Genomic DNA, 20,780 nt, shown 5'->3' with positions numbered 1-20,780 from the left:
TCACAATTGAGGAGCTTGGTTAAGTGGTGGTAAAATGATTTTGAAGAATTGTTGTGGTGAAATAAAAATTAAAAAAATTATTGGTGGTAATTACTAAAACGTCAACTATAGTAGGTGGTAAAAATCAAGGGAATACTGACGAAGATTTATTAGACTTGAATACTACTTCTCAATTTCTTTTTAGTTGTCAAGTTTCTTTAGTCACGTTTGCCAATGCACAACTTCAACCATTCATATCTATAACTACCGATAATCAAGAATAATGAAAATTTGATACTTTGAAAATATATTTCGTGACAAATCTAACAAGATTCCACATGACTATATTTTTCATTAGGTATAAAACACAAAACATGGTTAAAGGGAAGTGTGTGAATAGTGTGCTAAAGTCAAAACGTGTCAACTAGAGGTAATATATGTCAACTAGCTGAAATGGTTAGTTTTTGAGTGATGCACCAAGACATGGAAATAAGTTCTATCAATTACTCATGGCTCCCTACCAAAAACAAAGCATCAAAGGACACTCAAGTTGTTGGAACAACATTTCTTGATTTTGGTACCCATTCTATGAATAATTGAATGTAAATGTGTACAACTGAAATCGAGAATCTTACAACTTTGATTTACAACCACGCACCCCTAATTTTAAAAAGTCCACTTCTAATAAATCTGAATTTGCATTTGGGATCTTTAGTCAGGGCAGTTTCAACAGCATTCACTATTGTGATTATACAATCTTCATTGCAATCGTATGTTGAAAAACTGAAGCCATACCTCCCTTCATTACTAGATTTTAACTCCAGCTTCTGGAAAGGACTGCAAAACCATATTTATGATAAAATCAACACTACAAGATCCACAAACAGCACGAAGTTTACAAAACCCCTCTCCCCAACCTTGCCCCAGTTTTCATTTTCATCTTCAAGAAAATAAAATGAGGACCTGTATTACTGTGAAAAGCAATGTCAATACCTGCTATTAGGATCGTAGTAGAAGCCATGAATGGAGCCATCACTACAGGAGAAGCATACATAATAAAAGCCCGCTATTGTTAAGCCGCAGTCAGTACCAACACTTACAAAATACTGTTCCTTCCATCTCTGCGTTAGATCCACAAAAAAAGGGTTTATATTATAAGCGATATCCTAAGTTATCCCTCCATTTCTGATATAACAGGAAATCACACCAACTTACCATGAAAATGAATGGATAGTTACTCAAGTCCAGTGACTTCCCACCATCAACCTCTACTTGACTCTATAAGACATCATATCAGACTACAAAGATCATATATTCTGCTCAGGCACAAAATATATATTTTGGAATTACTTACCAAAAGGGGTGCAAAGGACTGAAATTTTGTCCAGTGCCTAATATCATCCTCAGGCCTACAGTATTTCAAGCCAAGAGATAAATTTAATTTAGAAAATGTTAAACCGACCTCATATTATAGCCTAGATGATCCTCACTATGAAAGCTAAGGAGCCTAAATATAAAAAGAAACCTCCCATATTCTTTCAAGTAAAGGGATAGAAACCTCACGTTGCCTCCCATTTTCCAGTGAAGAAGGTATAATTCTTGGTATCAACAATTTCCCCTTCCCAAAAAGTCACCACCTGTATGTTGTAAACAGAGAAGCTTGATCAGCAATGCATCATACATATATTCTAATCGACTATGGAAGCAGAAAAAACAATTTATTCAGATAATTAAAAATTCTTGAAGTCAGTGATAGGCCTGTCTCCCCCTATCATCCTTTGTGCTGGTTCTCCATCATATATATTCTCTTTACATTGTTGTTTCTCTTCTACTAATTGACTTTTACCCTTCTCTTTCTCACTCTGCTCGTCCCCAATTTGAAAAAACCCAGTGTTACAAAGACAAGCTTCCATTTGCTTCATACATTTCGACACTAACTAGCCTTAGCAGCCCAGTACTCAGTTCCCCAAGTTCCAATCAATGTTTTACCAGTCGTTATGACACACACTTGACATTCCTTTTTTTTTTTTTTTTTTTTTTTTTTTTTTTTTTTCCGGATATTGAAAACTCAATTTTATAGCTCTGCATGGCATTCACTGCCAGGTCTCTTGTGGTAACTCTATGGTGGCCGGCATAAAACCTTAGTCACATCTTATGGACATTAAATGCGAGGATTATTAACACATATGCCAACTTAAAACTTTGACCAATATTTATGTTGGCAAAACAAAATAAATTATTTTTATCAAGGAATGGTAGGAGAAAGGGTCATATTGATTGTAAGTTGAATCTCGGTGAGAGTACAACCTAACATAGACTGGTTGTGGTTGATTTTTGTTGTAAGAGATACACCTAGATCCTAAGCTTAAGTGGTGGAATTTTCAAGGGGAAGAATCAACAAAAATTTGTGCAAACTATCAAGGGATTTTTTTTATCTTATAACATGGATTTCGATAAGGATTAAGCGTAAATTAAAATGGAGCATAAAAGGAAGTGGTGGAAAAGGTCCTACAAGAATCTAAAAGGAAGCATGTTGCCAAGTAACAACACATCTTGGTGTAATTAAAAAGTGACAAGCAATTAAAGCGCAAACAAGAATAGTATACAATGTATGGGAAAGGTAAGATTTATAAGTATAAAGAAACTAGAAAGGGAATTAAAGAAAGTTTTACGAAAAGCAAAACCAAAGGTGAATTTAGAGCTGATGCAAGGTTGGATATGAAAGAAGGGAAAAGGGCATTGACTTGCTCATAAACGAGGGATATAGGAAGGTCAAATGTGTGAAGAATATCAAATACAGAGTTTTGGTTGGAGATAAGGAGATAAAGGTCTTAATAATTTATTCAATGGAAATCAGTTATTAGGATTATTCAAAAGGGGAGAAGTCAATATAGCATTCAATAAAAAAAAATTAAAGAAAGCATTCCTATTAAGGTTTAAAGATGTTTGAGGGAGAAAGGAATTGAAGGTCGACAACATTTTTCAACAAGATATACAAATGTAATAAGATGCCATTGAAGTGGAGGAAAAGCACTCTAGTCCCTTTGTACCAAAAAATATAATATCAGGATTGTGCCAACTATTGAGAGATAAATCTAATGAATTATACAGTTATACTATAAAACTTTGAAAGCAAGTGATTGAACAAATGTTAATGAGAAGAGTGAAACATAGAGAGCCAATTTAGCTTTGGCTTTATGCTTGGACGAACAATCATGGAGGTAATTTATTTCATGAGATAGCCAATGGAGAACTATTGGGATAAGGACTAACATATGGTTTTCATCGATTTGGAAAAGTCCTATGACAAGGCCCAGAGATACTTTGGTGGGTTTTAATGATTGAAGGTATATTTGAAAAAAATGTATTGATATCATTAAGGGCATATATTGAGTTAACACGAGAGTGCAAATCTGGGAAGATATAAGAGCTCCCTAATACAATTATAGTACATAAGGTTTTAAACTTAGCCATTTTCTTTTAGCTAGTCATAGACAAATAAACAAATTCAATTATGTTGTACCTTGTGCATGATGTTTGCTAATGAATGATGCCTAGATGAGAGGAAACATGGTGTTAAAAGTATGATGGAATTTTAGAGATGGTATCTGAAATCATCGAATTTTCTACAAACATTTCTCTGTTTCTCCTGAAAAATACCTTTTATAATGTATCAGTCTCATAAGTAAAGGGAACACTAATCTGGTGATAACCTGAAGTCAACAAAAAAGAACTTGTTTATCTTTGAACAGGTGGACATGAAATTTCTACAATGTTCAAAAGTGGCAAAATTCTCCAATTACATGAGATTGTTATTTACCAAAATTCTTTATCAATTCCTGTCTAGTATCTATCTACAAAAGTAAAAAATAACAATTCTGTTAGAGAGCTTGTATAAGAAATCACATTATCATCATCATTCAGAAGAATGGCTTACCGGTGTATCTGCCATTGGAACATTAAGAGCTTCCATTGTGCCACACAGATATCCATGCTCTAGGTCACAACCTTGTATACGTACATTGACTCTCCAAGCTTCGTCCTTTTGTACACTGGAAACATTTTGAGTTCCAGAAAATGCCTAAAACAGAAGAGAATCACAATCATACATCGTACATAAAACTAAACCATAACATCATGCAGAACACTATAATATTGCGGTACTCATACTTCAATCTTGCAAGTAAATAGCAAAGTATTAATGGCAGTTAATGATTTTATAAGATAAGAAAAGAAATCACAAAAGAATAAAGTGAAATTTACAGTATATAAGGAATAAGAGTCTTCCCATTATGTGCAATATTGCAATCAATAATTGCCAATAAAAGATCATTACTCATGGCTAATATATCAAGGAAAGATTGTATTAGTTTCACATTTGATAGGATGTTTGGTTGGGAGAGGTTTGAGGCAAAAGAGAAGTTTAACTAACTCAAACCTCTAATAGGAGTGTTTAAATGAGGAGAGAAAGAGCTTTGTGCCCATAAAGCTACTATTAGCAGTTTTTTGATGCAAGAGGTTTATGAAAGTTAAAAATGACTCTTTTATTAAAAGTTGGTCAAATTTATTACCTATTACAAAGTTTGCTTAAGAATATACATAATGATAAACTAGGCATGTATGATTATTGGTCATTTTACATAATATAGTAGCTATTACTTACCAAACACTTTTGCATCGACAACTAATACAACTAGGTAGTGAGACCCTCTAATACAAATAACAACTAATACTCTATAATAATTAGTGTGTCAAGGCCTTATAATTTTATCCCTATTTTTATGAATTTGTTGTCAATAAAATTAGGAAAATTGAAACAAATAATCCCCCCTTTGCTCTCAAAACTAGCCAACCTTTGCATATTATGGGAATGAGCCAACCTTTGCCTCCTATTTTCTCGAAACAAGCTTTTAACCGATTTTTGGTAACCGATTTTTAGTAACCGATGTTAGAAGATGACTTTCCACGTGTAACCTTAATTGGTCTTTTTTCAAAAAACAATTTTAAAAAAAAAAAAACAAAAAACAAAAAACAAAAGGCAACAAAAGAAAAAAAGGAACCAGCTCACCTGACTCACCCCCACCACCCCTGGGTCACCCCCATTAGCTACCCCTTTCCCGCCGGCCAACCCATCACCACGCACCTTCCCTTCCTCTCACAGTACTTCCACCACCAGCAATCAACAAAGCCACACAACCACCAATCTTTGACCACTACCAGCAGCCCCACATCGACCACTGCACGTAGCAGCCGCCCATCACCACGCACCCTCCTTCCTTGAACAGCAGCATGCCACCACCCACCACCAGCAATCAACAAAGCTGCACAACGACCGCAACAATCACTCCTCAACCATAACCAGCAGCCCCACACTGATGTCCATCCACCGCACCTAGCAGGTTAGCAGCCACAACAAAGACCATCAAAAAAACAACCATTTTCCCAGGAAGCGATTAAACCATCAAAATGGGGATGAATTTTTGAATCCTCTTGTAAATGACGATACGACGTCGTTAAATCATCATCAGAAGTCAAATGATGCGTCACTCGCCCTTTACGTCAGCTACGATATTACAGGGCTTTCGAAGTCAGTAACCGGCAAGCTTTGAAATGTTTCTAATAACCTCAACAATCACAGCAGCCTATCAAAGAAACGCCCATTCAGTCCAGAAGCCGGCGAAGGAGCCAAAACGAGGGAAACAACAGCTGCAATCATATGTTCATACATTGGCGAAGCGAGACTAAAGGAAATTTATTTTTTTTGAAAAAAAAAAAGAGAGAACGAATTTGCTGTCGATTTTGGTTATTGCTTCCTAGAAGGGAAGGGGGTTGTGTTGTGGTGGTTTTGGTGGAAGAGAGAGTGGTAAGGTGGCATGAGAAAGGTAAAAAGGCTTATTTTGAGAAAATAGGGGGCAAAGGTTGGCTTGTTTCCGGAATACGCAAAGGTTAGCTTGTTTTCAGCAGGTCGAGCAAAGGTCGGATAATTATTTTAAATTTTTCCTTAAAATTATTGAACAACAGTGCATCTATACAGGGTTTAACCTAGTATTATTGTAGACTAAATTATGAATTCTTATCCTACATTTTCTCTTATTCATTAGTATTCTAGCATACCATAATTTATTCATTGTCATGTATTAATAATATTACATCATCGTTTTTTTTTTTTAGCATTTTAGCATCCCATAATCTAAGATGGATTCTTTATACTACCTCCGTTAATTTTTATGTGCAACTTTTACTATTTTTGTCCGCTAAACATTATGTACAACTTTCTATTTTCTTTCTATTTTTTAGTAAACAAAAACCCTGGAAATTAAATATTTACCCACTACTTAAAAAATCAGATTTTCTTAATTTTACCCTTATCTTATTTTAATCACATTAGTCTTAAATTAAATTGAGGAAAATTTCACTTTTGCTACCACCAAAACACATGCATTTCACTTTTGCTACCCCTTTAAAATTTTATTTTATTTTGCTACCACCTAAAATCACCTAATTTAAATTTCACTACCACTTAACGGAATCCGTTAGGGTTCCGTTAAGTTTATTCAAAAAATTAAAAAAAAATTAAAAAATAAAAATAAAAAAACCCAGCCACCCTCAACTGGCAGCCTCCCCCCTTCCCCCCTGCCGGCGGCCGGCGCCCAAAGCTTGGGAAGGGGGGGAGGGGACGATTCTGGTGGCGGAATGGGGAGGGGGGCCGATTCTGGTGGGGCGAATGGGGAAAGGGGTGGTTTTCGGTTCGGAGTGGGGGTCGGAAGAAGGGGAAAAAGGAGGGGGGGGGGTGGACTGCGTTGAGGGGAAAGGGAGTGGGGTAGGGTCGTCGGCGCCGGCCAAAGCTTTGTGCGCCAATCGCCGGACTAGCTGACGGGAGGGGGCTGGTTGGGCAATTGAAGGTGGTGGGCTGCGTAGGTGGAGGAAAGGGAGGGGGGAGGGTGGCTAGCTGGGTTTTCTTTTTTTTCTAAAAAACATTTTAATTTTTTTTTTTTTTTTTTTTTTTTTTGAATAAACTTAACAGAACCCTAACCAATTCTGTTAAAAGGTATCAAATTTTAACAAAGTTGTTTTTGTGTGGTAGCAAAATAAAATAAAATTTTAAAGGGGTACCAAAAGTGAAATGCATGTATTTTGGTGGTAGCAAAAGTGAGATTTTCCTTAAATTGATTACCCTAATCTAATTACTCCCTTCATTTATTATCCCATTTCCCCGCAACTACTCTCATTACTCACATTCCTAACCACCAAAAATTAATTTCTGATGGCTGGGCTTCCTAAGATGAACCCTAGTTCATCCTCTTTGTCTTTCTCTCTCCTGTTCGTCCGTAGTTTTCTCCATTCTTACTCTCTAGATCTTACCTTGAGACATCAAATCTTGAAAAAACGAGTCCCCCAAGAACATGATAAACCTTGATCCACTTCACGAGGCTTTCATGGCCACCGACGACGTCGGTGAGGATAATTTGATTGTATCTCTGATTCAATCTATTGAGACCGAATCTCCTTTTCCTCGCCAATTGTATGAGTCTGGTGAGGCTGGTCCTTACTGTACGTCGACCACCTACAAGGCTTTGGGTAAGGTGCTTGAAAGCGTTGAGGAGGAGGAGCGTCTGAAGGAGGGTGAGGGGGAGTCCCGTGGAAAGAAATCGCTTGATTTCAGTGCTGTATCTGTAGATCCAGTCACAGTGGTGAGGGGAGTTCTCTAAGAGGGCTAGGCCACCCACGAAGCTTAGGGCTAGAAGGAAGGCAGCGTTGGTGGCTATAAGGCGGATGCGTGGGTGATCAGGCGTTGATCGTTCGGTCCTCTGATGATGAGCTTGAAAAGGAGGAGGGTTCATCACCTCCTTCAAAGAAGGTTGCCCCTCCAGTGAAAGATGGTGAAGTGCAGGGCCCTCCTTTGAAGCACTGTGCGAGGCGGATGAACCCAAAGGTTCAACCCTCCAAGTGACTGCTTGCGTAACGATTCCTAACCTTAAATAATTTAATTTTGATTTGAGTCCCTTTTCATTGATTATTTTGATAGTATGTTGATTTGATCCGATGGCTTGTTGGCTATGTTGCTTATTTTTTATTGTGTTGGGTTGTTGTACCTGTTGGTTGTGTTAGAGTTCATTTGTATGATCTCTTGGTTTGTTGGCTTTGAGGTTGTGTTGGGTTGTTGTACCTATTGGCTCTGTTTGCTGTTTTTTATTATGTTTGCTTCATGTATGTGTTGGTGTTTTTGTCTGATTTGTTGGCTTGTTGGAATATGCTGGCTTGTTGGACTTGACATAGCCTTGTTTTGAAGGATTATGTTTCCTGGTTGGATTATGTAGGCTTGTTGTTGCTTCATGTTGCATGTCTTGGTTTCATTGGCTTGTATGATTGGTTTGGTGTTGCCAAAATGACATATGGTGCCTATGGGGGTTTGATTGATGAATGATGAGGCTTCTGTGTGCTTTCTTTTTTAATGTTGGCATGGTTATACATTACAGTGTTCTCAATGATCATTTGGGTAGAGAACACATGTCAGTCCCTTACTGTTTTTAAACATTTCTTAAAGGAGTCCCCATTGATGATCTTTTTTAGCCTGATTTGTATTGAGTCCCCCATTTAACTGTGTTGTTTACTTTGTCAAATCCAAATGATGAAGGGACTCCATTGAATTTCACTAAACACAAGTGTTTTGCTCCAACAATTTGGTTTATGCTGTTGTTATTGAGGTAACTTTGTGACTTAGTGTTGTATTCAACAATGACATACTAAGCTTCTGATGGATTGAGTGCCCACATAACAGCCATTCTTTTTCATTTCTATTCCATTCAAAATGTGGGTACAAAAGGACCATACCTTCATCAAAAGATCTTACATAAGACTGTCTTACATGTTTGCATCATTGTAATCAACAAAATACACCTAACCACCTAATAAGTGAATGAAAAAAAAAAAGATTAACACAGCTAAGTGGTTATGTATTGCAGTCCATGTGTTTCTTCATTGTTGTGATGAGTCCCCTAGTTTGCATCTACCTCCATATCTTCTGTTGCTTGTTTTGCTGGCCTAAACATAGTGTTTAGGTACTCCACAACTTCCATCACTACTTCCTTCTGCACTTTTGCTTGATGTGGTAGAATGCCGAGATTTTCAAGTTTTTTTTTTTTGTTCATGTGGGGTATTTTGTACTTGTTTCCACCTTTGTACAAGTACTTGTTAACTTGAGGATTGAATGTGTCATAAGAGTCTATCACTTTTTCAACTAGCTCATCTAGGTTGCTAGGAAAAAACTGATATTGTAAAGATTGAATGGACCTAAATAACCCTAAATCAAGCACATTTAAATCAAGTGACTGTGCTGGCTAAAAAACAAATTGAATGCAACCCATTTACTGTTGTTGCTGCCATAAACTCTTCATCCTTAGGAACTTAGTAAGGCCTTGCATTGTCCCATTGAATGACAACATTTTTTGCCAGACTTTCTGGCCAATTAGACATAATTGTTGATATGACCTTTGTCAGCAACATATCTCTAATCACTTCTCTGTTTACATTCTGGATTGCCTTTGTTCCCAAGTTCCTGCTGTATTTTTGCTGGATTTCTTTGCTTGTTCTTTGACAGTGAATGGGAATATGCCATACTTCCCATCATAGAGTAGTTCCCCATTTGTGTCATACAATGGCTTCCGTATTAAGGCCATAAACATTGCCTGGAGCTTGAATCTTCTTGACTGTATTGCCCTGTATGGATCTTCTTCACTTGGTAGGAGATAAAACCTCCTCTTATAAGGGTTCAAATAGAACCATTTCTCATCTATGTGTATGACATGGTTCATATCAACAAATGTGGAATCCTCATTACCTGTAATTGGATTAATGTGACAGAATCCATTTGAGTCTGGTTACCTTGTGGTCTAATGACAGTGTTGGCTTGTTGCTGTTTGTGTGTGTTCTTAGGCTTCCCCTTTTCTTCAAATTGTGAATAATGACATGAGAGATCTTCAATGCTACTTCTGTCTGCCTTAAATGCAAAGGGACTGAATATCCCCAAAAATTGCAGTTGCTTTAAACTTGTGTGCCATACTTCTTAGTTCTGACATCAATCAAATTCCCTTGTGCCATCTGTTGTTTTTTTATGTCTGTGAATATTCTTGTGATAGTGGATTTGTGAACATTGAATTGAACTGATAAATGTTTCATGTGCCCCCTTGGTAAGTTCCCCTCATGCATTTTAACCAACATTGCATCAACAATTTCTCTTTTCTTTTGCATGCTAAGCTGCTTTCTTTGTGAAACTTGAGTCCCTTGTTCAATTGGTTGTTGCATTTTTGGGGAATCAACCTCAGCTTTGCTGGCCATGTTGTTCTTCTTGGTTGTCTTGCATGTTCTCATCTTCAGATTCATAGTCCTCCATGATCATAGTACAATTATGCCAGTCTTCTGTTAGTATTTGCTCAACATCGAAAAACAGAGGATCAACAAATTCTGCCATGCGCTGTGTCTGATTTGTTTTTCTTCAGATTCAGCTTGATGATGTAGGGGTGGCTGATGTTTTTTTTTTTTTTTGGAAGAGATGAAGGCTCCCCTATGTGGATTTGTAGATAATCAAGGATGCTAGGAGATGCAGATTATTAAGATTGATGATGTGCAGCACTAATTTCGGTTTAGGGGAGTTTTTTTGGGTTTTATTGGGCTAATCATGGGTATTTAGTGCTAACTTTTGGATGTAAGAATTCATCTTTTGAGAAAACTTGATGTTTGTAAATATTGGTGACACATTGAATGTCCTTGGAATTATGGAGGCTGGTATTTATATGCCTTTTAAATGCCTCAAAATTTGAAATTGTGGTGGTTTTTTTTTTTAAAGTAGGAAGGAAAACAAATTTTCACCAAAAACTCAACCAAATTCAATTTTTGGTGAAAATTTGGGGGGGGGGGAATCAAGTCCCTCCTAAAAGGACCGGATTTCCCCACCAAAAATGCAAGTGGGTAGGCCTACTTTCTCTCTCATATCCCTTTAATTAAATTCCTTAACTTTCTCTAATCTTTGCCCCTCAAGTTTTGTTTCGTAAACCGCAAACATTCCCAAAGTTGCACATAAAAATTAACGGAGGTAGCACATCATCTCAAGTTTTTCAAACTCACCTCTTAGAGTTTAAAGGCAAACCTTGTTTAATCTACTTACTCCTTCAATTGAATTTTAAAGATTGTCCCATGCTTGTTTAAAACTAGTTACATTAGCAAATTCCTTAAACATATCATCATCCAAACCTTAATGGATGATCGTAAGTGCATTTTGGTCTTTTTTTCTTGCACATTCCAAAGTATATGCACTTAAAATAATTCTCATAATTCTTTAGAATTTTCTCAATGTAAATACTACAAACATCAAATACAAAATGCAGTTATATAATGTTACTGTATCCTATATGTTCTCTTATTATCTAGTATTACAGCATCCCATAATTTTCTCATTGTCATGCATTAATATTGTAACCTTATTTGTCTAGTTTAGCTATTTTTTCCTTCTCTCTCTCTCTCCCCACTTCCCCATCGTTCATTTTCTCTCCTCCTCTTTCTCTGCTCCATATTCTCTCTTCTTTTTAATTCTTTCTACAATCAAAAGTTCAGGTCCCAACAAATAGAGCACTTGCATTTTGAAGAAAAGAAACATTATTCCTAGTTTGCACTTTTATTTGTCATACTAGAACAAAGCTGAATTATAAAATCTGTTACTGTTATTTAATAAATAGAAAAACTAGACCTCAGATATAAACATAAGTCTAGTTTTGGTACATGAAGTTAAACAAAATTACATTTGGACAAACTCAATTTTGGACATTCATACTTAAGTAACTAAGATTCATAAAGATGTTTCAATTTAAGACCTCCACTCTTGTGACTCCTTTTTGCTCACAATAGCCAAAACAATTAAAGATGGGTAAATTTGCAGCGATTTGGAAAACGCATAAACTATACTTTCTTGTAACAGTTAGTTGTACTTTATAAACTATACTTTCTTGTAACAGTTAGTTATACTTTATAAATAGGAATTTTGACAGCCAATTGAATGAAAATTCATGATGAGACATCTTCAAATAGATAACTCATCTTGGCCATCCAAATTTGTAATCTAAGAAGAATGTTACCCTGTTTAGGGAGATAGTCAAGTAGTCAACTACTACTTTATGAACTGGTTGCAAAATAGAGATCACTATTGCTGCCAACCAAATGCGACTTTATCATCCTCATTGAACTACATATTTCATAACCAAAATCTTTCACAATAGATTTATATCTTGCTTGTTTGAAAAGTGGAGAGAGAGAGAGAGAGAATGAAGGGGAGATATGAAGTCATTAAGACAAAAGGAGTGTATGAACGGATTATATGAAGGCATTAAGAGGAAGGAGTGGAGAAGATCTGACTTGCTAGTGAGAGGGGATTCATTCATTAGGTGAGTTAAGGGATAACTCATTATATTAAGGAGATAACGAAAATAACAAAAGAAACAAGCAAAGAAAAGATTTGTGCAACTAGAAAACATGCAAATGGATAATTCGGGGCCTAGCCATATAGTCATGGTCACACTATGCGACGCACTCCTGCTTACTTAGCGGCAAGGAAGCAAACCAGGTGCAGAAAGGGGCTTGTGAGCACAGCATTTGGGAGATAGGTGCTCTTGCCGATTGGAAACAAGAGGGGGAAGGGTTGATTGAGCTTGTAAATGCAAATTTTGCCAAGGAAAACAAGCGAGAAAAAGACAAGATTTTATCTTGTAAAAAATGAAGCTTTAAAACAAGTGGCAGCAACAAAATATAAGCATTAAAGCAAGGCAATGGGTAGGAAGCTTTAATTCTCATTCGTTAATCATTACTCCTTATTTTGTTATTACATTGTTTTCAAGTGGATTGACGATAACATAATAATAGCATCTATATCCTAAAAAACTTAATAAAAAGTACTAGGAAGCATCTAAGGGCCCGTTTGGTTGGACCTTTTGGAATGGGTTGAATGAAATTAGTGTTCATTCCATCGATTTTATTGTTTAGTTAGCCTTTTTAACTATGTAACCTCATACTAAGAGGGCAACAGGGTTCTAACTCTACCCCATCCCCCTAGAAATTCATGCTCACCTCACCCCTTAAGAATAACAATCCATTTGTTTAATGAGATACATAAATCATTCCAACAATAAACCAAACAACTTTAATCTAATATCGGAATTTGTATCCACACCTCCTTAATATGAGATTCCATACCAATCTATTCCAATACAATGAACCAAACGGCCCCTAAAACACAATAAAAAGGAGTTTGATTCAAACACATATTCTTGAAAAGCTTTCAAAAGCCCAATTACCACTAAGCCTACTAGACCAACAATTTTAGCGATTTACTTAGTTTTAAAAGGCGCAAGGCGCACCAAGGCAAAAAAGTCCTTTGAGCCTAAGCGTAAGGCAAAGGCGCTCACCTTTTGTAGGTGAGGCTAGAGCTGTCAAAAGCTGACCCGACACGAAAAATTTACCCAAACCCGATAATTAACCGACCTGTTTGAACCTGAAAAAATAGTGACCCGAACACGATATGATCCGACTTGAAACCAACCCTAGACCCAAGTTAACCCGAGTATTTGAAACCCGAACCCGAACATAAACCGACCCGGTGAATATACCTCGTAAATTATTGACCTTAGCCGAACCCGACTTGAACCGAGATTGACCTAAACCCGTTTTACCCGTCAAAACTCGAATTTAACCCAACCTATTACTAACTCGACCCAAATTTAACCCGACCTGTTACTAACCCGACCCAAATTTAACTCGACCTATACTAACCCGACCCGAAATTCAACCCGATCTGTTACTATTCCGACCCGAAATCAACACGACTTGTTATTGACCCGACCCAAATTCAACCCGAATTGTTCCTAGCCCATTTCGAACTCAACCTAACCTGTTATTGACCTGAGCCGATTTCAAGTCACCTTAAATTCAATTTAGACAACCTAATTAATATATAGTTATATAGTTATGTTGTCACTTGTGTAGTTGTGTACTTGTGTGCTTGTGCAAACGAGTTACTATGATAACTTCAATAGTCAATAGTTCAATACATACGACTCCTTAGACTAATTATAGCGATTTGCTCATTTCTAATTGTTAGAATATATTTAGCATATACTCTAATTATTGTATACATCTTAATTATTGTAGATAGTGACTAGCTAAATAAAGATGTATACAATAATTAGAGAATATATGCTAAATATACTCTAAGCTACTCGTAAAGTCGTAACTTCGTAAGGCTAAAACTACTCTATGTTAATATTGACCAAAGTATTTTGTCTTGGATGTAGGGAGACCAAGTCGGTCCAGCAAAAGAAAGAAGCATCATCCCCAAATTTAAATTTTAAATATAGTATATATATGTTGTATAGTCAAAGGAGATAATTAGCTTTCTAAAGTATAGGCTATAGTTCCCTAATATGTTGCCATATATATTGTTATATAGTCAAAGGATATAATTAGCTTGGAAATTACTCGACCTCATTATAACCCGCATATTATTGACTTGAATTGAACCCGACTTGAACCCGAGAATGACCCGAATTGGAAATGACCCGAATTGGAAATGACTCGACCAGATGATAACTCGCAAATTATTGACTTGAACCGAACCCGACTCGAACCTGAGAATGACCCAACCTGATTATAGCCCGGAAATTATTGACTTGAACCGAACCCGACTCGAACCCGAGAATGACCTGACCTAATTATAACCCGCAAATTATTGACTTGAACCAAATCTCACTCGAGCCCGAAAATGACCCTAATTCGCTTTAACTCGTGAAAACCTGAATTAAACTCGACCTATTATTCACCCGACCCGAATGTAACCTGACCTTATATTGACCCGACCTAAACCCGACCCAAAGTCGATAAGATGTATGACTCGACGTGACTTGATTTAAGCATGACCCAACCCGAGCCCGACCCGCATAGGTTACGACATTAACCTGTATTGACCCGACCCAAGTTAACCAGACCCGACACTAACCCGACCTGTTTACCCGAATTGTCACCTCTAGGTGAGGCACATTTTATTTATAGAGAAAAGAAATAATAATTTCTATTTAATAAGTGTAAAATAGGAATTATGTGAAAAGGTGAAAGGGCCATGTGACCAATAGTTAGGGGTTCTTCAAATAGAATTGGGGGATATGGGATTTCTCTCTCCTCGAGAAATGAATTAACCAGCCCATCACAAAGTCCCATGGTGTTTTATAGAAAAAACTAACTTACACAATAGCTATTGATGTTTTACAACATAAGGCGCAAGAAGCAGCCTAGAAAAAAAGTGCAAAGGTGCGCACCTTTTGTAGGTCTTTGAGCCTTACAAAGCTAAGGTGCCAACTCTTAAGCTTCATTATGCCTTGCGTCTAGGCGGGCCTTAGGCGCGCTTTTTAAAACTAAGCAATTGTATAGTACAAGTTTCTAAGAAGGCCAGCTAAGAAAATATATGGATTAGGAATGTGGGTTGTGGAGGCTGGTCTCCACTCACTTTGCTTAATCCCTAACCAAGACGCTAAGTGCCTTAAGGAGTATGCCTAGGAAAATGTAACCAACCTATATTATTGAAACATGGGACGAGTGTCAAGTGCAGGTACATAATCATTATCTAACACGACCTTCACTCTTAATTTGGACACGGGTGCGGGGACAGAACACAAATGGAACAAGGTGTTTCGTATGATATCGTAAAATTACATATACAAACATTTTAAAATGACTTAACTGTTAAATCTTATTGAAATGCTTATCTAAAGTCAATTAACTGCTTATATTCTACTTTTCCTTCCTCTTATTGTCATTTGCACATTTATATCACATAGCTACAATTACTAATTACTCATATAGGAAAACATTGAAAAAACAAACAATTTACAGAAGATTTCGGTAACAAAGCTTCAGAAAAGCTTTTTTTAAGAAGCTGGAACAGCTGTTTGAGCACTAAGTCTTCAACGTGATGAAGCATACTCAGGAAGGAATTACTTTGTTAAACCAAATAGTCAGATTTCAGTGAATAGAAGGCAACAAGAGATGATGCAAACATAATCAAGGTAAAAAATGGGTAGTTGAAGGGGGGCAAATCCCTGATTTAGAATAGATATCGATTGCACGAAAACATAAATCACTAGCCAGACAGCAACAAAATATCATAACAGAACAAAAACAATAATAAGCGCTACGAAATATATCATGATTCTGTTCAAACACAAACATACACACTAGCTTTAGGTTCTCCATATGTCCAGTAATGCTAGTAGGATCTTAATATGATAACATTGCAGAATATATCTTGTAGAAATTCATTGCTCATGTAACCAAACCCCAGAATTCATAATTGAACACAAAATTCAATTTAACAAATTATGAAAGTAGTGTTCAATCAAAACAAGATAATTAATCGTAAAATTAATTACAAATTATGAAAGTAGTGTTCAATCAAAATACCTGCCCAACTCTAAGTAAGGTACAAGGTGGAGGAGAGGTGTGCTCAGAACATGAACCTACAGAAATTGACCCAAAATTACATAAATATTAATATAATTGAGCCGAAATTACATAAATATTAATATAATTAACCCAAAATTACATAAATATTAATATAATTGAGCCGAAATTACAAGTTCAAAACAAATTTAGAGAACAATGAAATTGAGGCAGATTGAATTGTAGAAAATGTGGGAATACCTGGAATTTGCGAGGGTACAGAATTCTCGGAAACTCTCACCGGCATCCTTCAAGAATCAAGACGGATGGAATTGACTATAGCAGCAAACTACAGGGCGATTGATTTTCTTAACCTCCTTTTACAGGTTGAAGTCTTAGACGAACTAACACAAATTGAGGAGGCCTTTCAAAGGGAGGTTTGTGATGATGAATGGGTAAATACATAACTGAGGGCCGAGGGGTATGCTGGTCTTTTAACAAGAATTTTGAAAATCCCTAAAATAGCACTCCCGTTTTGCTAGATGACATCCCGTTTCTGTATTTGAAACAAATATAATGTTTTTTTTATTGTCTATTCGCTTGGTAAAAGTGCCCTCTAAATTTGTTTTTTATTATTGTAGTTTCTCTCTCCTCCCTCCATTCTTGTTCTTCATCGTTCTCTCTCTTCTCCTGTCGTCGTCTTTTCTCGTTCTCCATTCGAATTTTGGAGTCTTGTTACTTGTTCAGAGTAAGTAAATTTCGCGTCCTTTAGCGGTGGTGCGTCTGCGTGGGCTATACCTTGTAGAGGTCGGAATAGGAATTCGCGATTTATGGTCAACCCAAAGTAGGTGAAGCTTAAATTTTGCTTAAAAAGGTTATATTTTTTTGCAAATCATGCTACTATTTGTGTATTCTTGTTTGTTTGAATTTTGTGTTTGGAATTTGGTTACCGAAAATGGTATGTGGTAATAGATTGATATGGAATGTAGGATTTTTGGTAATGTAAAATGATTGTTGTAGTTGAAAAAAATTGTTGGTAGTAATTGAATTTTTGTAATTGAAACTTTATTTTGGCATAAATTGGGTTATTGAATTTGTTGAATTAATGTACTCACTTTGTGAATCTACGAATTAGGGTTTGGTTACCTAATGTTTGATGGAGCATGCTTAATTCATGTTTTGGTAAAATGTATTAAATTATTTGAGGGTGAGATTGAAAGGCTTTGTTAATCGAGTTTGTGTGTGTTTATCTCTGCGTTTTCGATTGGAGCGTGTGATTGTGATTTTTTTTTTATTGTGTTTGATGTTTTGTTGGGAGTATATATTGACTTAGGCATAGGTGTCTGAGTGTTTATCAAATTCAGGTTTGCAGGTCAGTTTTATATTGTGTTTGATGTTATGTTGGGAATATAAATTGAATTAGGCATAGGTGTCCGTGTGTTTATCAAATTCTGAAATAGGGTTAGTTGTTTGACTTGTTTATTTAATTGCAAAGGGAAGATGAGGAAGACAGTGGTGCGTTCCATGAGCTGGAAGAAGGGATTGGTGAGTTATTTTTTTTAGTAGTGTTAGTTTATTTGTCAAACAATTTATGTTATTTGGTCATGTAAGGAGTGGAGTATTATTCATTGGTATGTAATTGTTGGTTATTATTTGTACTAGGGTCCTTCAAAGTGTGGTAATGGTGTGAAGGCCCATGGCCAAAAGGATGGGGGTTTAAAGGTTCGGTCGAAGGGTAGTGAAGGGCAAAGCTAAGCAGAAAATGATTGATGAGGATCTTGAAGAGGTAGATGAGTTTGAGGACGAAGGTGATGATGCGAAAAGTAATAAATCCGATGACGAAGGCTAGTCAGTGACTAGTTCTTGTTTTGTGGAGAACATGATGATGGAGTACATAAAGAGGAAGTCCCAGAAGAGGAAAGTGACAGGGGAAGGAAGTCATTACAGGAACCAGAAGGTACTTTTTTATAATTTGGTTCTCAGTACATGAAACTAATTTTGTTGTTGGTTTTAATGCGTGTATTGTGTTTATGTCGATGATGATGTAGGTTCCCAAACTTAAAGGGAACAAGGTTTTCAGTAAAGGGGAGGTTTTGAAGACCCACCATGAGAATGTAGGCAAGGTAAGGTGTCTCAGCTGAATTGCATTATTAGGCTTAGTTTGAATTATTTTGTTAAATGTTGTTGTATTTGTTGGAATGGTTTGAATTTGAATTGTGTTGTTGTTGTTAGGTGATATTAAAAAGAGCAGTGATTAATTTTTTTGTTTACATTATGGCAGTGTCCGAATATTATGTGCCGTGTGGAGTCATTTTGTGTTTCAGTTTCCGCGTTTGATCCAAAGAGGAAAGATTAGTAAGGAGGATGGGTTTTGGCGGTTTGCTGGAGTTGGATATGAATAAAATCCCTAGGCAGTTTTGTTATTGGCTAATGGCCAGGGTACGTGAAGATGCGACTATGGTTTTTGGAGAAGGTGAAATTCGATCTGTTGATGTGTGCTAACCAGGTGAGGTGTGTGTTAGGCATTGCAATGGGTTCGAAACCAGTTCCGATGGATGTTGGAGATGATGAACAAAAGATTATGTTGGTGAAATCCTGTACGGTGCATATGGAAGGGGATAGAAGAATGAGACAATATCTTTGAAATTTATTTCTATAGTATTGTGTCCATTGGGCAGTGATGAGAAGTTTATGCCGTTGTTTTTTGAAAATTGTCATTTATAGCTTTAACTTATTCTTCTGTAATAAATGATCTGTACATTGGTGTCCCAGATATTTTATCTAGATCACCTGCACCGGAAACCTGTGAAATGGGGAGTGTTCCCAAGGGTGAAGATATGGAATTCACTGGAAATAAGGGCGACTCTTATGGAAGACAAGCTGACCCGTGACGAGTATGGGAAGTTATTGGTAAGTGCAGTTGTTGTTTTTAATTTGCTAATCCCTATAGGTGTGTTTTCATATGTTTCCATGCTCACTTGAAATATTTGTTTGTAGGCATTGGATATAGCGTACAGTGAGGAGCATCCCCTTGTAACAAAGGATGCCGATTGTGTGGGAAGGAATGTATCTCTAGTGACTGATACCCAGAAAATGAATGTTATGGTGACATATGTGATGGACAACGTCAAATATTGTTTGTTTGTTGTCTGAATCTAACTTTTATACTGTGTGAAAGGGTACTGAATTCGATAAAAAATTCTGAACATTGTAGGTGATTGCACAGCTGACCCCAAAGCTGGAGACCGTTATCGAGGGTATAGTTGGAAAAGCATTCAGTGGTTTTGTTGCAAAGATGACTGGCATAGGCCATGACCAACCTGATGATGATTTTTTTTTTTACAACTGGAAGCCATCGACTGAACACTGGGAGTACCGGAGCGAGGGAGAAACCACACAATGCGAAGGTGGAATCCAAACCTTCCAAAAAAATGGATGAAGAATGTTCGGGGGATAATGTGAAGTCACCCATAAGGGAGGAAGAACCTAGGACTTTTAAGCTCGGTGCTTATGAGAAGAGGCTTGTCACATTTGCTAAAGGGTGGAAGGAATTGAAAAACGACAATGAGTAAGCCTATACTGAAGTTGGGACACCGATTGAGAAATTAATTCCTTTTTTTATTTAAAAAGTTGATATCCCAGTTAACTGCGCAGGCTTGGCCCATCCCTTATTGAATGTGATGGGATTGATGCATCACAACGAGATTGTTATCTTCTTGTTTCCCCGAGGGCTTGTGTTGGAGATCAATATGTTAGGATGGCTTCGGTATTGTATACCAAAATTTGGTCATCACAACATTCTAGGAAAAGGATTCTTTTTGATCCGTCTTATACGGTCGCCATTGACTTTTATTTGTTTGTAAATGTTGTAAGCTTTTGCAATCTCAGTTATTTTTTTTGTTATCATTTCGTAATGGTTGGGAAAGACGAGTACAAAGTGCTGGGGAACAAATACTGCAAGACTTTGCTTAGCCATCCTCTCGATCAAATTCAAAGTGTATGTGTGCAGTACTGGTTTATTTGTTGTCAATTACTGTTTAATATGAAAATAGTGGGGTAATTATTTATGCATTTCATGGCATACGTTTTGTCCCTATACTACTTCCTGAGAAAAATGCAGAACACTGGGTTTGCCTTGCTTTGGATTTAAAATCTCATATGATTTGGATGATTGACTCTATGTACAATGATCCGTTCTCGAAACATGAGTCCATTGTTGATAAGCTGGTAATCTCTCTGTTTTGTTCAGGGACCTCTTTATATATTCTTTATTAAAGTTGGTGTTCCTAGATTTATTTATTTATGAAAATTGGTAATGTGCATGGTGATGT

At 36.7% G+C, this 20,780-nt stretch overlaps 2 protein-coding genes across 9 annotated transcripts; one reads left to right on the top strand and one right to left on the bottom strand.

The window, feature by feature from the left end:
• Positions 1-463: 463 nt before the first annotated feature.
• LOC110710082 (glucose-induced degradation protein 4 homolog) lies at positions 464-16,919 on the bottom strand. The gene is made up of 8 exons (XM_021888343.1): positions 16,711-16,919; positions 16,471-16,526; positions 3,917-4,060; positions 1,543-1,616; positions 1,334-1,388; positions 1,195-1,257; positions 973-1,100; positions 464-816 (listed from the first exon to the last, which is right to left on the bottom strand). Exons 1-8 carry the CDS (start codon positions 16,754-16,756, stop codon positions 624-626), a joined length of 759 nt encoding a protein of 252 aa, XP_021744035.1. The 5' UTR covers positions 16,757-16,919; the 3' UTR covers positions 464-623.
• Positions 16,920-17,031: 112 nt separating this feature from the next.
• LOC110710084 lies at positions 17,032-20,520 on the top strand. 8 transcript variants are annotated; one of them, XR_002509114.1, is made up of 8 exons: positions 17,033-17,293; positions 17,945-17,994; positions 18,112-18,406; positions 18,498-18,572; positions 19,222-19,359; positions 19,447-19,554; positions 19,664-20,017; positions 20,104-20,520. XR_002509114.1 is itself a non-coding variant. In XM_021888345.1 (7 exons), the coding sequence occupies exons 3-7, from the start codon at positions 18,329-18,331 to the stop codon at positions 19,886-19,888; spliced, it is 624 nt and encodes a 207-aa protein (XP_021744037.1). In that variant the 5' UTR covers positions 17,032-17,293; positions 17,950-17,994; positions 18,112-18,328; the 3' UTR covers positions 19,889-20,520. The 8 variants fall into 8 exon arrangements, 6 of the variants coding, with proteins under 6 accessions (XP_021744037.1, XP_021744036.1, XP_021744042.1 ...); XM_021888345.1 differs by having other exon boundaries at positions 17,032-17,293; positions 17,950-17,994; positions 19,664-20,520; XM_021888344.1 differs by having other exon boundaries at positions 17,032-17,293; positions 19,664-20,520.
• The last annotated feature ends 260 nt before the right edge of the window (positions 20,521-20,780 follow it).

Source organism: Chenopodium quinoa, unplaced genomic scaffold (assembly GCF_001683475.1).
Source record: "Chenopodium quinoa cultivar QQ74 unplaced genomic scaffold, ASM168347v1, whole genome shotgun sequence".
NCBI lineage: Eukaryota > Viridiplantae > Streptophyta > Magnoliopsida > Caryophyllales > Amaranthaceae > Chenopodium > Chenopodium quinoa.
Note: the sequence above shows the minus strand (reverse complement) of the source record. Positions and strands in the feature narration are given on the sequence as shown.